General features: G+C 38.2%; 1 protein-coding gene across 1 annotated transcript; it reads right to left on the reverse strand.

Annotated features, from left to right (window-relative positions):
* Window positions 1–5,717: 5,717 nt before the first annotated feature.
* On the reverse strand, window positions 5,718–7,338 carry LOC121990851. The gene is made up of 2 exons (XM_042544912.1): window positions 6,941–7,338; window positions 5,718–6,852 (listed from the first exon to the last, which is right to left on the reverse strand). The coding sequence occupies exons 1-2, from the start codon at window positions 7,336–7,338 to the stop codon at window positions 5,718–5,720; spliced, it is 1,533 nt and encodes a 510-aa protein (XP_042400846.1).
* Window positions 7,339–13,382: the final 6,044 nt, after the last annotated feature.

Here is a 13,382-nt window from a genome sequence, read left to right on the forward strand (position 1 = left end):
CATTTCATTCCTTCCCAATTCCAGTAATATTCATAAGCCAATTCCAGTAACTTCAGTTCTTAATCTTTCACAATTCCGGCACAAAAACTGCACAATTTCATAAGCCACACTACCTTCCTGAGCCTGTAAACTTACTGTCAGCTGCCCACTTCTTGTACCAGACAACATTTACCTTCAAATAGCTCCTCACTGGATTTAAGATTAATGATATCAAGTTGATACAACTTTGACATTCCTTGACACTAAATTCTGTTTTGTTTCTTGAAATTTAATTCTGTTTTCAACACTGGATTGAACACTGACAGAAATTACAAGTTTTCTGATTTCTGTACAGTTTCTAAATTTTATATCAACACATCATTTGGCCTCTTAAAATACCTATCAACTCATTCTCCACAGATTTCCTGATTAAATCAACTTAAACTTACTGCACTTATTTTCCAGAGTTTGTACAGAATCTGAATTGTTTCATTTCTAGCATCAATTAATTCCAAAATTCAAATCCACTTCTCAAACTCTCCCCCACACTTAAACTTCATTCCGTCTCGGATTGAATTAAGATGACATCAAATGCTATTCAGTTTAGATTATAAACAGACTCAGCAGCAAACTTCAACTCCAGGTCTCTGTAAATTTCCAGACTGTGAATTTTTTTATTTTTTATTTTTCTGAATTTCCTGAATTCTGTTTTTTTTTTTTTGATATTTTAATACCATTTGTCTATTCATGTTGACAGATTTCCCTTGAACTCTATCTGATGCTTGATGCTACTTTCAAATCTTGATACACATTTGATACATAAACTTCCATTTCTAAAATATGCAAAACAACTTCAACATCTATTCTGCACATAGCAGTTTCTGCATTTATTCTGCTCACTACTTCTCTTCAGAATTTCTTTATCCATTCTTCAAAAACTTTTGCTCAAGATTGATAACACTTTAATATTCTTCTAATCTGAATGACTGAACTCAAATTTGGATTCCCACTTGCTGTGAATTCAGTAACTAGACAAACTTTGGTGCAGAAATTTCAGAATTGAAACCAGCTACTATAATCCCAGTGTCAGAAATTTCAGTATTACCATTCTAGGATTTTAATTGTGTATCTTAAATCTATTGCTAGAAACTTCTTTACTACAACTTAAGCAATCGAAAGGAATTAACAATAGTGTAGTTGAGCACAGAATTATCCACCATTTGTACTGTGAATACATAAACTTCATTGCTTTTCCCTCACTCTTTGAAAACTGAAAATTCAACCACACCAACTCTGTTACACACCTCAATTCCATTCAAGATTTGATTGCTTAGTGTATCAATCCCCATTTTTCCTTCCTGTACTAGATTGGATTTGGCACACAACAATTGCAAACTTAACACCATTTCTTTCCTGCATTTTGATCTCTCATATCTCTGGAATTACAACTTCATGTCCAGCAAAACATGGCCTGGATCCCCTTTCAATTCTTGCATTCTTTTAAATTTGAAACTAAGCTTACAGCAGGCATCCAGTCCCAGAAATTGGAGTTTCAGAATATACAGAATTCAGCGCATCAAAAATGTAATATACTCATATCATCCAAAACTCTTCCCCCACACTTCAATTTAATCCACCTTGGCCAAAATATCCATCATATAACAAACAATGTGTCCATATCCAAAAGATTTACAATTGAGAAGACATAAATTGATATGATGATTATCAAGAAGAATAGCAAGAATTTGTGTGGAAGATAGAATTAAGCAAAGTTATTAACCTTCACAAACATGATTCAATCCATTGAATTGTGGTTTTGAAAGAATCAAAGCAAGTTTTAGAATACAATAACACAAGTGCATCACTTAATTAAGGCTCATCCTCACTAGGCATGAAAAAATATCAATCCAATTTACCAATCAAGTGTCTATCATTAGGTAGAAACTTTGAGAAAATTAAAAGTCCATTTATGACATTAAGCCCAAAATAACATTCTCAATTCTAGCTCACATTCTCTACTTCTAATATGCTATAGAAACATTGCTAAGGGGGGTGCCATTTTGATTCAAACTCTCAAAACTAAGTTCTATAAAGAAATTATTCACAGTAGAGAATTTATTTTCCTACACTAAACTATTATTTGTAAACCACACATGCAATAAGGAACGAACGAAAATCTAAGTTGTGAAAGCAAAGGATTATTATTGTGAAAGCAAAAATAACAGCTAAGTTGAAACGAACTCCCCTTTAATTGGGTAGATGGCATCAACGTGCTTCACTATCTCCATTTCCATTTGGTTATTGGCTTCATGAAAAACTTTAAGTCGATGCCCATTCACCTTGAAAATCCGGCCCGTAGACTCCTCCCTAATCTCAATAACTCCATACGAGAAAACATTAGAAACAACAAATGGTCCTTCCCAACGAGATCTCAATGTACCTTTTATAAATTTGAGCCGTGACCTATATAAAAGCACCTTGTCACCAATATGAAATTCCTTACCCACAATGTGCTTGTCATGAAAGTTTTTGGTCTTCTCTTTGTAGATCCGTGAGTTCTCATAAGCTTCCAACCGAATTTCTTTCAGTTCTTGAAGTTGTAACTTCCTTTCTTCTCCTGCTAGGCTAGCATTGTAATTACAAGCCTTAACCGCCCAAAATGCCTTATGTTCAATCTCCACTGGAAGATGACAAGCTTTATCATAAACCATCCTGTAAGGAGACATTCCTATAGGAGTCTTAAAAGCCGTCCTGTAAGCCCAAAGAGCATCATTCAATCTCTTGCTCCAATCTTTTCTATCAGGCCTCACAGTTTTCTCAAGGATTGCCTTCACTTCTCTATTTGACACCTCAGCTTGTCCATTTGTTTGAGGATGATAGGAAGTAGAGACTCTATGCAATACCCCAAATTTACTCAGCAAAGCCTTCATGTGTCTGTTACAAAAATGTGTCCCTTGATCACTAATTATCGTCCTAGGCACTCCAAACCTGCAGAAAATGTGTGACCTAACAAAACTCACAACAACAGAAGAATCATCAGTCCTGGTGGGAATGGCTTCCACCCATTTAGAAACATAATCAACTGCTAGCAAAATATATGAAAATCCAAAAGATACAGAGAATGGACCCATGAAATCAATGCCCCACACATCAAAAATCTCACAAAATAGCATGTAATGCTGGTACATTTCATTCCTAGGTCCTATGTTCCCGGTTCGTTGACACCTATCAAATGATTTACAAAAGACATAGACATCATGAAAAAGAGAAGGCCAGTAAAAACCACATTCCAAAACTTTCCTAGCAGTCCTTTAAGGTCCAAAATGCCCACCAAACTCAGATGAATGACAAAATATAAGTACAGACTAAAACTCACAATCGGGTATGCATCTCCTAATGATCTGATCACTACAAAATTTCCACAAATAAGGATCATCCCACACATAATATTTTGAGTCACTTTTCAATTTATCCTTTTGAATCTTTGAAAATTGTGCAGGAAAAACATGACCTACCAAAAAATTTACCAGATCTGCATACCATGGTAACTCACCATGCATCCGAAAGAGCTGCTCATCTCTAAAGTCATCATCGATAGCCGTATAGTCCATGTCTCCTTCAATTCTGCTCAAGTGATCTGCAACCAAATTCTCCTTCCCACTTCTATCTTGTATCTCCAAATCAAACTCCTGGAGGAGAAGCATCCATCTAATCAATCTGGGCTTGGCATCTGGCTTCTTGAGGAGAAACTTCAAAGCTACATGATCAGAAAATACAACCACGTGAGAACATAATAAATATGATCTAAATTTATCTAAAGCAAAAACAATGGCAAGAAGCTCTTTTTCTATCGTAGTGTAATTTGCTTGAGCCGAATCTAAGGTCTTCGATGCATAACAGATCACATGTGGTGCTCCCTCTACTCTCTGTGCAAGTACTGCCCCTATGGCAAAATTCGAAGCATCACACATCAGCTCAAAAGGTAAAGCCCAATCTGGTGGCCTGATGATAGGTGCAGAAATCAAAGCCTCCTTCAATCTCTGAAAAGCTTCCTTACACCTCTGATCAAACTGAAACTCCACATCTTTCTGAAGTAACTGAGACAGTGGAAGAGCGATCTGACTGAAATCCCTAATAAATCTCCTGTAGAATCCTGCATGGCCCAGAAAAGCTCGAACATCCCGCACGCATGCGGGGTAAGATAAAGAAGATATAGCACTAACTTTAGCAGGATCTACCTCAATACCTTTCCTAGAGACTATGTGTCCTAAAACAATACCATGCTCAACCATAAAATGACATTTTTCAAAATTAAGTACCAAGTCAGTCTCAATGCATCTATCTAAAACCCTAGACAGATTTTCTAGACATGCATCAAATGATGAACCATATACAGAAAAATCATCCATGAAAACTTCCATGCAATGCTCTAATAAATCACCAAATATGCTTACCATGCATCGCTGAAAGGTTCCTGGAGCGTTGCATAGTCCAAATGGCATCCGTCTGTAAGCAAATGTACCGAAAGGACAAGTGAAGGTGGTCTTCTCCTGATCCTCTGGGTCGATGCAAATCTGAAAATATCCCGTGTATCCATCAAGGAAGCAATAATGTGACTTGCCCGCTAGTCTCTCCAACATCTGATCAATAAAAGGTAGGGGGTAGTGGTCCTTTCTGCTTGCTTGGTTCAACTTCCTATAGTCCACACAAACTCTCCAAGAATTCTTCACTCTGGTGGGCACTAACTCATTCTCTTCATTAGCCACAACTGTCACCCCTGATTTTTTTGGAACCACATGGATGGGACTTACCCACTTACTGTCAGAAATAGGGTAAATGATACCTGCCTGTAGAAGTCTAGTCACCTCTTTCTTTACTACATCAAGGATCAGTGGGTTAAGTCTCCTCTGGGGTTGTCTCACTGGTTTCACATCCTCCTCCAAATAAATCCTGTGCATACAAATAGAAGGGCTGATACTAGGAATATCTGCTAAAGTCCATCCAATGGCCTTCCTGTGCTGTCTCAGAATCTCCAATAATCTGCTTTCTTGTTCTGGCTCTAAATTCTGGGCTATGATGACAGGCAATTGCTGGTTTTCTCCTAAGTAAGCATACTTTAAATGTGAAGGCAATAGCTTCAACTCATCCTGTGTCTGATCAATAGAAGGCAATCCTAGGGGTAATGCTTTTCCTAAGCAATCCCCTACGCATACTTCTTCTTCTCTGGGCGATCCTAGGGATAAAGCTTCTCCTAAGCAATTCCCTACGCATAAATCATCTAACTCCATCGAAAATAATTCACATGACTTAACATACACCCCCAAATCTGAAACGTCTTCAAAAGCTGTAACCGAAACATCACCGGAACCAATCTCTACAAAATCTGCATCAATCTCTGAAAAGAAATCCACACTATCCAGCTCCTCTGAGATATCCAAACTAAGAATAGAATGATCCTCTCTAGGATGTTTCATAGTGTCAAAAATACTGAATTTGACCACTGTATCACCTATCTCCATAGAAAGTGTGCCCGCATGAACATCAATTTTTGTCCTCGCAGTCTTCAAGAATGGTCGTCCTAGAATGAGTGGAGATCTACTGGCCAGATAGTCTCCCTCCATATCAAGGATATAAAAATCTATAGGAAAAATGAGTTCTCTCACCTTAACCAATACATCTTCAATAACTCCAGCTGGATGAGTCTGACTGCGGTCAGCTAATGGTCCAATGCCTAAAGTCTAAAAAATTGATTTTGGCATCACATTAATTGAAGCTCCCAAATCTAGCATGGCATCCTTAAAAAGACTACTTCCAATCTCACAAGGGATTGTAAACACACCAGGATCTTCACATTTATGAGGAACTGGTTGAAGAAGTGCAGATACATTTTTTCCCATGCTAATCAACTCATTCCCCTTCAATTTCTTCTTGTGCACACAAAGATCCTTCAAAAATTTTGCATATTTTGGAATTTGCTTGATCATTGTGAGTAAAGGAACATTTACTTCCACCTTGCTAAATAAATCCACAAGCTCTTGGAACTCCTTTGCTTTCTCCTCCTCTACATTCTTCCTTGGTTGAACTTTGCGTTGAGGGAAAGGCAATGGAATGCTCGGCTCTGAATTCTGAAATCCTGCATTTCCAGATTTGCTACTTTCTGGAGTTGCTGCTGCTGGAAACTGCTCATCTGGAGAAAACTTGCTGGAAATTTCCGGAATGCAACTATTTCTTCCTTGTTCATGCTCCAAATCCAAAGGATCCTTATGAATTTGAGTGGAACTCGACATTGGCACATTCCGAACTTCTGGAATTTCTTCACTGCTGAAATTGAATTGCTGCATTTTTGGAAAATTTTTAGCAACATCCCCTTCTCTGGAAATATCTGAAACTTTTCTCCCACTTCTCAAAGTCAATGCACTAACGTTTCCTTTAGGATTAGGAGTCGTTTGTGAAGGCAATTGACCAGATCCCTGAGCTTGAATTTGATTAATGCTGGAAGCTAATTGTCCAATCTGCCTCTCTAAGTTTTGAAGAGCAGAATCTGTTCTTTGCTGGTTCTGATTTTGCAGAAGAATTTGCTGCATCAATTCCTCCAATCTAGCTTGTTGTGGATCTGAATTTGAAGCATTATTGGAACCTCCTTGAGTTAAACTCAACCTTGTAGGTGCTGGAAGTGCTGGAATTGCTTGCTGGAAATTCTGATTTTGAGATTGATAATGCTGATTCTGATTCAAATTGCTGATAAGGTTGATACGATTGCTGATATTGATTTGCAGGTTGGTAATGATGCTGAAAACCTTGCTGGAAATTCTGATTATGCTGCTGGAAACCTTGCTGAGGTTGCTGGAAATTGCTGGAAGTGTGGCTGAAATGCTGATTTGCATATGGATGTTGATAGAATGAATTGCCATACTTCAAATTTGGATGATCTCTCCAACCCGGATTATATGTAGATGAATACGGGTCATGTTTTTGTTGGAACTGGGCTCTAGAGAATGCTGCCAAAGATTCATCTTGATGGAGATTTGGACAAAGTTCTGAAAGGTGATCTTGACTCGAACAAATGCTACAAACTATGCTTTGTTTACATGGAAATTGCATATTTGGAACAACAAAAGGTTGAGTAGCATTGTTCAAGGATAATTGTTTCACCAAGGTTGTCAATTCCATCAATGAATTCCTTATCTCCTTTTGTTCATTAGAAACCATTTGAACTTCACCAACTCTTCTAGTAGTAAGTGCTCTACTTCCAAATTGCTGTGAATTTTCAGCCATATTCGAAATTAGCTCCCGTGCTTGTTCTGGAGTTTTGTTCACTAAAGCTCCTCCAGCTGCTGCATCTATCATACTTTTGTCCATAGGTAATAAACCTTCATAGAAATATTGGACTAGTAACTACTCACTAATTTGGTGTTGAGGACAACTTGAACATAGTTTCTTGAATCTCTCCCAATAATCATAAAGTGTCTCTCCCACCACTTGTTGAATCCCACAGATGCTATTCCTAATAGTTGCAGTCCTTGAGGCTGGAAAGAATTTCTCCAAGAAAGCCTTCTTCATTTCAATCCAAGAAGTAATAAATCCCGGTGGCAAATAATACAACCAATCTTTTGCTACTCCAGTAAGTGAAAATGGAAAAGCCCTTAGCTTGATATCCTCTTCTGAAATTCCTTGTGGCTTCATAGTTGAACAAACCACATGGAATTCATGCAAATGTCTGTTTGGGTCTTCTCCAGATAATCCTTGATATTTTGGAAGCAAATGGATTAATCCTGATCTCAGCTCAAAATCACCAGCTAGAGTTGGATAAGTGATACATGAATACTTGAAAGCCTCATCAGGAGCTGCAAGCTCCTTCATTGTTCTGCTATGATCAGCCATGGGGGTATCTGAAGATGATAAAGAACTTCCTGAGTCCTTTGAAATTTTCTCCTGAATTCTCAAAGCTCTGAAGGTTCTCTCAATCTCTGGATCTAACTCAAACAATTTGTCTGTCGAAGATCTGGTCATGAAAAATAATTTAATTGAACATTCAAGTAGATATCTTATAAAAACAAAGGAAATGCAGAACAAAGAAACTAAAGAGATGCACAATCTAAATACAAACACACATTACTAGATGTTCCCCGGCAACGGCGCCAAAATTTGGCGTCTACCATATTACATGTCACGTGGTGCATCAAATTAATTAAAATTAGAACGTTTCAATACTTAAGATAAAAGGTGTAGTATGGAGTCCCAAGTCGTATTTTTTCAAGGGTAACTAATAAGTGTGCGTTCGAATTGGATTAAAAACTCTTTTTGGTTTTTTTTTATTTATTTATTGCCTACAGAAGACAAAACATTTAAGCTAAAAATCAAATGACACAATCCTGCACTATTGCATTATGATCCCTACTCATAAATCCTGGTTGTTCCTGGCCAATCAAATTGTTACATGGAATAAAAACAATTCAAGACATTACATTCTAAGATGAACTAACCGAATGAAGCTATTAGAAAACTTAAACAACTGAAATGTAGTTGACTAGTAAAAATTAAAATTCATGAACTGTAAAATTCCTAATCTATTATCAAGAATTGAATTCAGACATTAAATCTAACTAAATTCTCAACTAACCCAAAACTAAAACAATACTTACCCTAGAGACAACTAAGGAAAACAAAAGAATCTAAAACTTAGAACACTTAAGCTAAATGACTCTTTACACACTTCAATTTCAAATCGGAAATTAACTTGTACTAACTAGTTGATTAAAACTAAGGACACCTGACAACTTTCTCTAACAAAATTCACTGTTAAGTTACAGAAATCAAAAGATGTAGGAATAATAATTCAGAAATAAAGTCTATCCTAAAAACGTATTAACCTTGAGCTCAGAAATTAGCCTAACTACTGTAATTCCATAACAAACAAACTTAAGAACACTCTAGATCAATTAAACCAGCTAAGACCACTCAATTTACTACTACAGATTTGATGTAAAATGAAAAACTGCTAGCTAAAAACATAAACTGTGGACAATGGCAATCTAATTTCAATTAAACAACTGATCTAAGTGCTAGTAGACAGACGCATACTAAACTTCTAATCATCAGATCTAAAACAGAAACTAAAATTCATATCGACTGCAGCTTCTAACTATTACAGAAACGAGAACAGAGTTCTAAAATCTTCTCATCTAGACTTTCAAATCTCAACTGGGATATGTTTGTATGGTAAGAAATACTAAATCAACAACTCTTCTGTAATCTGAATCAAGATCTAGGTCATAAAAAACATTAGAAAACATTCACAAACTCCAAATCCCAAGACCAAATTCCTTCTTGTCGCTGATCTGCGAAGGAGACTCAGAGAACGCCCATACAGCTCTCAACAACATCTTCTGGAATCTTCAGCCAGTGATTAAGGATCTTAGGAGCTGTAGAGAACGCCCTTCTAGCTCGGGATCCTATCGCGTGAAGAACAGAGGAAGAAGATGGCGATCGGAGCTTCAATCGGGTGATCGGTCCGATTTTCAACAGCTCCGATCTGATGTGGAAGCGGTATGATTGCTGAAGCTTCAAGTGAACTCCTGTTAACCGCTGCAAATGACTGAATCCTCAGATCTAGAGAACGCCCTAGGATCTGAGGAGGAAGCGGAACTGCGGAGGAAGAAGGTGTCGCGGATCTAGAGAACACCCTTGGATCGCGATGCTGCTCTTCACTTGTTGATTGCCGTTGATTCCTAAATTCGCCGTTGAAGTTGGAATCGAGACCGAGATCGGGAGGAGGTGAACGGGGCCTGCGTCGCGCGCGCGGAGGAGGAATCGGCACGATGAACAGTAGCGCAAGCCACTGTTCACCGTGTCATTCCTTTTTTTTTATCTCAGTTTCAAACCGGGTTCAGTAGATTGGTCCGGTTCAGATGCAGCACCAGCAGTTGATTCAGTCCACCAAGTTCAACAGTAAGTCGGTGCGGTTCAACTCCATGTTCAAGCTCACTACTTGAGTGCATCCAATGTGATCTATGAGCCCTAAATCTTCACCTACAACCAAGATTCAAATGTATAAGGCACAAATCATTCATAAAAAAAAACTAATATAACTAGCTCAAAATGTAACTTGAAGAACAAAATCTAGTTCCAAAGTCAATTACTTAAACTACACAAACCCAAAAACCCATCAATTCGAATCAAAATATAACGCCAATCTAACAACTCATCAGGAAGCGAGGCGCGGGTAGAAGGGAATCAGCGACTAAGGAAGAGGAAACGAAGAAAAAAAAGAAAAGAAAAATCAAACATTTTCTCGCTAAAACGGGATGGCCTAAACAGGCTCTCCAGGGGTCCATTTTTATCCCCGTAAACTCGTCCATACGGTCTCCGAAAAATTCCAGAAATTTCTCTTATGGTTATTCACCCTACATAATTCATCCAATTGTCCACTCACGACTAATTGTGTAACAGAACTAATCAACTAACATGGATAACGAATTAATCAAGTAAATCTCCAAATAAGTCCTCCATAAATCTACAAATCTACCCACTAATCCATGCATTATCACAAACCTCCATTTACATTAACTTGTACAATCAAATTAGTAACCTAAATCAACTTGTACAATCCAACATTACTAATGCAATATAATGTAGAAATGGAATCACCTCTAAAACTCACCTAAATCCGAATGTACCACTGTTGATCCACCACCGAAGAAGTCGTTGCTGAGGATTCATTGCCAAAGCTACATTGCAATCGCTGCCCCAAAACAAACCAAAGTAGCAAGAAGAACAAACATCCTTAGCTATACTTGAAATCACCAAAACTTCTATCCCGGAGCTCAATTCATCAAGAGGAATCGATCTAAACCAAAACTGTAAATGTCTTACCCAACCTCGGTGTCCACAGCGCCCTCTCCGGTTGGAACCCGTAAGGATGGCGACGAGGAATCGAAGCTAGGGTTCAGGCTTTCCCCCTCTTGGACGAAGGTCAACCCGCGAGTGGAGGCGATGGGGTCGGATACTATTGCGGCTGTGGTGCTCGCGTGAGGAGAAGCCGGCGGTGTCCAGGGATGCTCGTGCGAGGGGGAGCGAGCGACGAGGTGCGGGAACTTACGAGAGGGAAGGAAAGGCCTGTGGGGTGCGACGTTGCTGGTGCTCGCGTGAGGAGGAGAGTCGGCGGCTGTGGCTCGAGAGAGAAGAAGAGGTCGGCGGTGTGGTGTGGGATCTCGCGAGGAGTGTCGGCGTCGGGAGCACGGAAGAATCGGGAGAGGGAGAGGGAGAGGGGGTTCGGGCGGCGGTGTTGGCTAGGGCACGAGGAGGATTAAAATAATTAATTTAAACTTAGGTCTGTTTAATTGAGGCCTAAGTTCTTTTCTCAATCAACTCCTAACTAAAATAAGTATTCAAGCAGGCTTTCTTACAACCCATTAATTGATCCCCTTAAGATGTGTCATATGAGGTCTGATTAAATCTCAAAAAATTTCTAAAATTTTCTAAATATTCCATTAAGATTATTTTCTTAAATAACCCTATTATTTAATTATTAATTGTTCAGTATTTTACATTCTCCCACACTAATAAAAATTTGATCCCCAAATTTACTGCTCCACTCAAGGATCCTCATCCATGGATAGCAATCATGCAACATACTCATATACTATTCTATCCAAGTATCATGAACAACTCTCCAACCGTAAAGGATGACTCTGTGGGTTATGGACTCATCTTGCTTCCACTACGCCATTCTGATATTCTGCCTTCACTTGTTGAGACACAGAGAATCAAACTTCAAAGTTCACAATATTATCCTTTGCATTTTCCCTTTCCATAATTGCTATATATATATAGGGAGCCTTAGACCTATGAAAGAGTAAGTCGGTCTCCTATTGATCAAGCTAATAAGAGTAAATCAGTCCTCTACTAACCAAACCAACGTGAGTAAATCGATACTCTATACATCGGGTCCATAAAAATATCTAGGGCACTGCAAACCTGAATAGCAATATCAAGGACTCCTCATGTCTGTACAACAACATACCCAAAATAAGATCACTGGCACAAAGTCTGTAATCTAACCTTCAACTAAAATCACCAACTCTATAAATATCAAGGCATTATACTCTTTGATTTACTATCAAAATCAAAGACTAAATAATAGATCATCAAGTCTAATATCCACTAATAGATCATCAAAATACAACATATCACCATATCTGATCTAACCAATGACTAACACCACACAAATCATACATGGTATAAACACATGGTACAAACAACTACCCAAGTACTAATAAATATGTATGATAATAATTTACAAACATACCTCCTATAGCTTGGAGATGTCCTGCCGCTGCCTGGTCCCAAAAGTCAAAAATCACATCGCGAAACCAACTCACGAAAATCCATAACACGAGAAACAAAGAACAGACATCGTGACCTGCTCTGATACCACTAAATTGGTATCAGATTAACTCGAAAATCGTAATCAAAACAAGATCAAAAATCCCCAAAACACAAAACCCAGCATTTGACTTGAACCATGCTCTGATACCATAAAATTGGTATCAGATTAACTCGAAAATCCAAAATACGAAAAAAAAACAAGCATCGCAAACCCGCTCTAATATCATAAAATTGTCATGCCCAGAGGAGTCCATGTCCGAAGAAATTTTGGCAACATCTCTCCTGTATGGATGACAATCTGAAGCATTTCTACATACAAAATATACATCAGCCACATTCGGCTGGAATATATACACAACCACGCAGTTTATATCATCAGCCCACTCAGCTGGAACAAAATAAACACAACAACGCGGTTTAATAAGCCTACATGGCTGAAAGTAAACACACAACAACGTAAACGTAGCGGAAAACACAAAACAATATGAACATAAGACCAACAACGACACTAACAAAAATACCCGCAACCACCAGACTAAACTCCAAAAAATCCACATTGACTTGTTCAAAAGCAAAATACGCAAAATTAACATGTCACCCAAACAGTAACAAAATCCAAAAAGAGAACTATCCTCGTGTGTGACGTGGGACTGGCAGCCGGGACTCTCCAAGCATCCATGACTCATCTACTTGTTACCTGGCAAAATAAAACCAAATTGCGAGGTGGTGAGTATTGGAACTCAGCGGGTAAAGATAAGATAGTGCATGAATGTAATATACAAATAAAAAGTGAGCCAAGAGTTTACAGTCTCATAAGAGGAAATAGCAGATACTACAATAGAATCAAAATAAATGCTCATACCTGAAACCATATCCTAGACTAGGTATAGTAGATCAGAACTGGTACTAATCTGCTACAGTACTGCTCATAACTACAGAGGTAATAAGCAAGGTATATACAAATTTCCAATAACTAAACATCTACGATGAGAATATATCTCAACACAAGTAAGCAT

The sequence above is a fragment of the Zingiber officinale genome, chromosome 6B, assembly GCF_018446385.1.
Source record: "Zingiber officinale cultivar Zhangliang chromosome 6B, Zo_v1.1, whole genome shotgun sequence".
In the NCBI taxonomy this organism is placed as follows: Eukaryota; Viridiplantae; Streptophyta; class Magnoliopsida; order Zingiberales; family Zingiberaceae; genus Zingiber; species Zingiber officinale.

Excerpts from the sequence above, each read along its gene's own strand:
- LOC121990851 (XM_042544912.1), bottom strand. The coding sequence starts at position 7,338 with ATGGACAAAAGTATGATAGATGCAGCAGCTGGAGGAGCTTTAGTGAAC. Across the intron at positions 6,853-6,940 it reads TTCCAACAAAAACATGACCC|CATTTCAGCCACACTTCCAG; the intron begins GTATTCATCTAC and ends TATGCAAATCAG.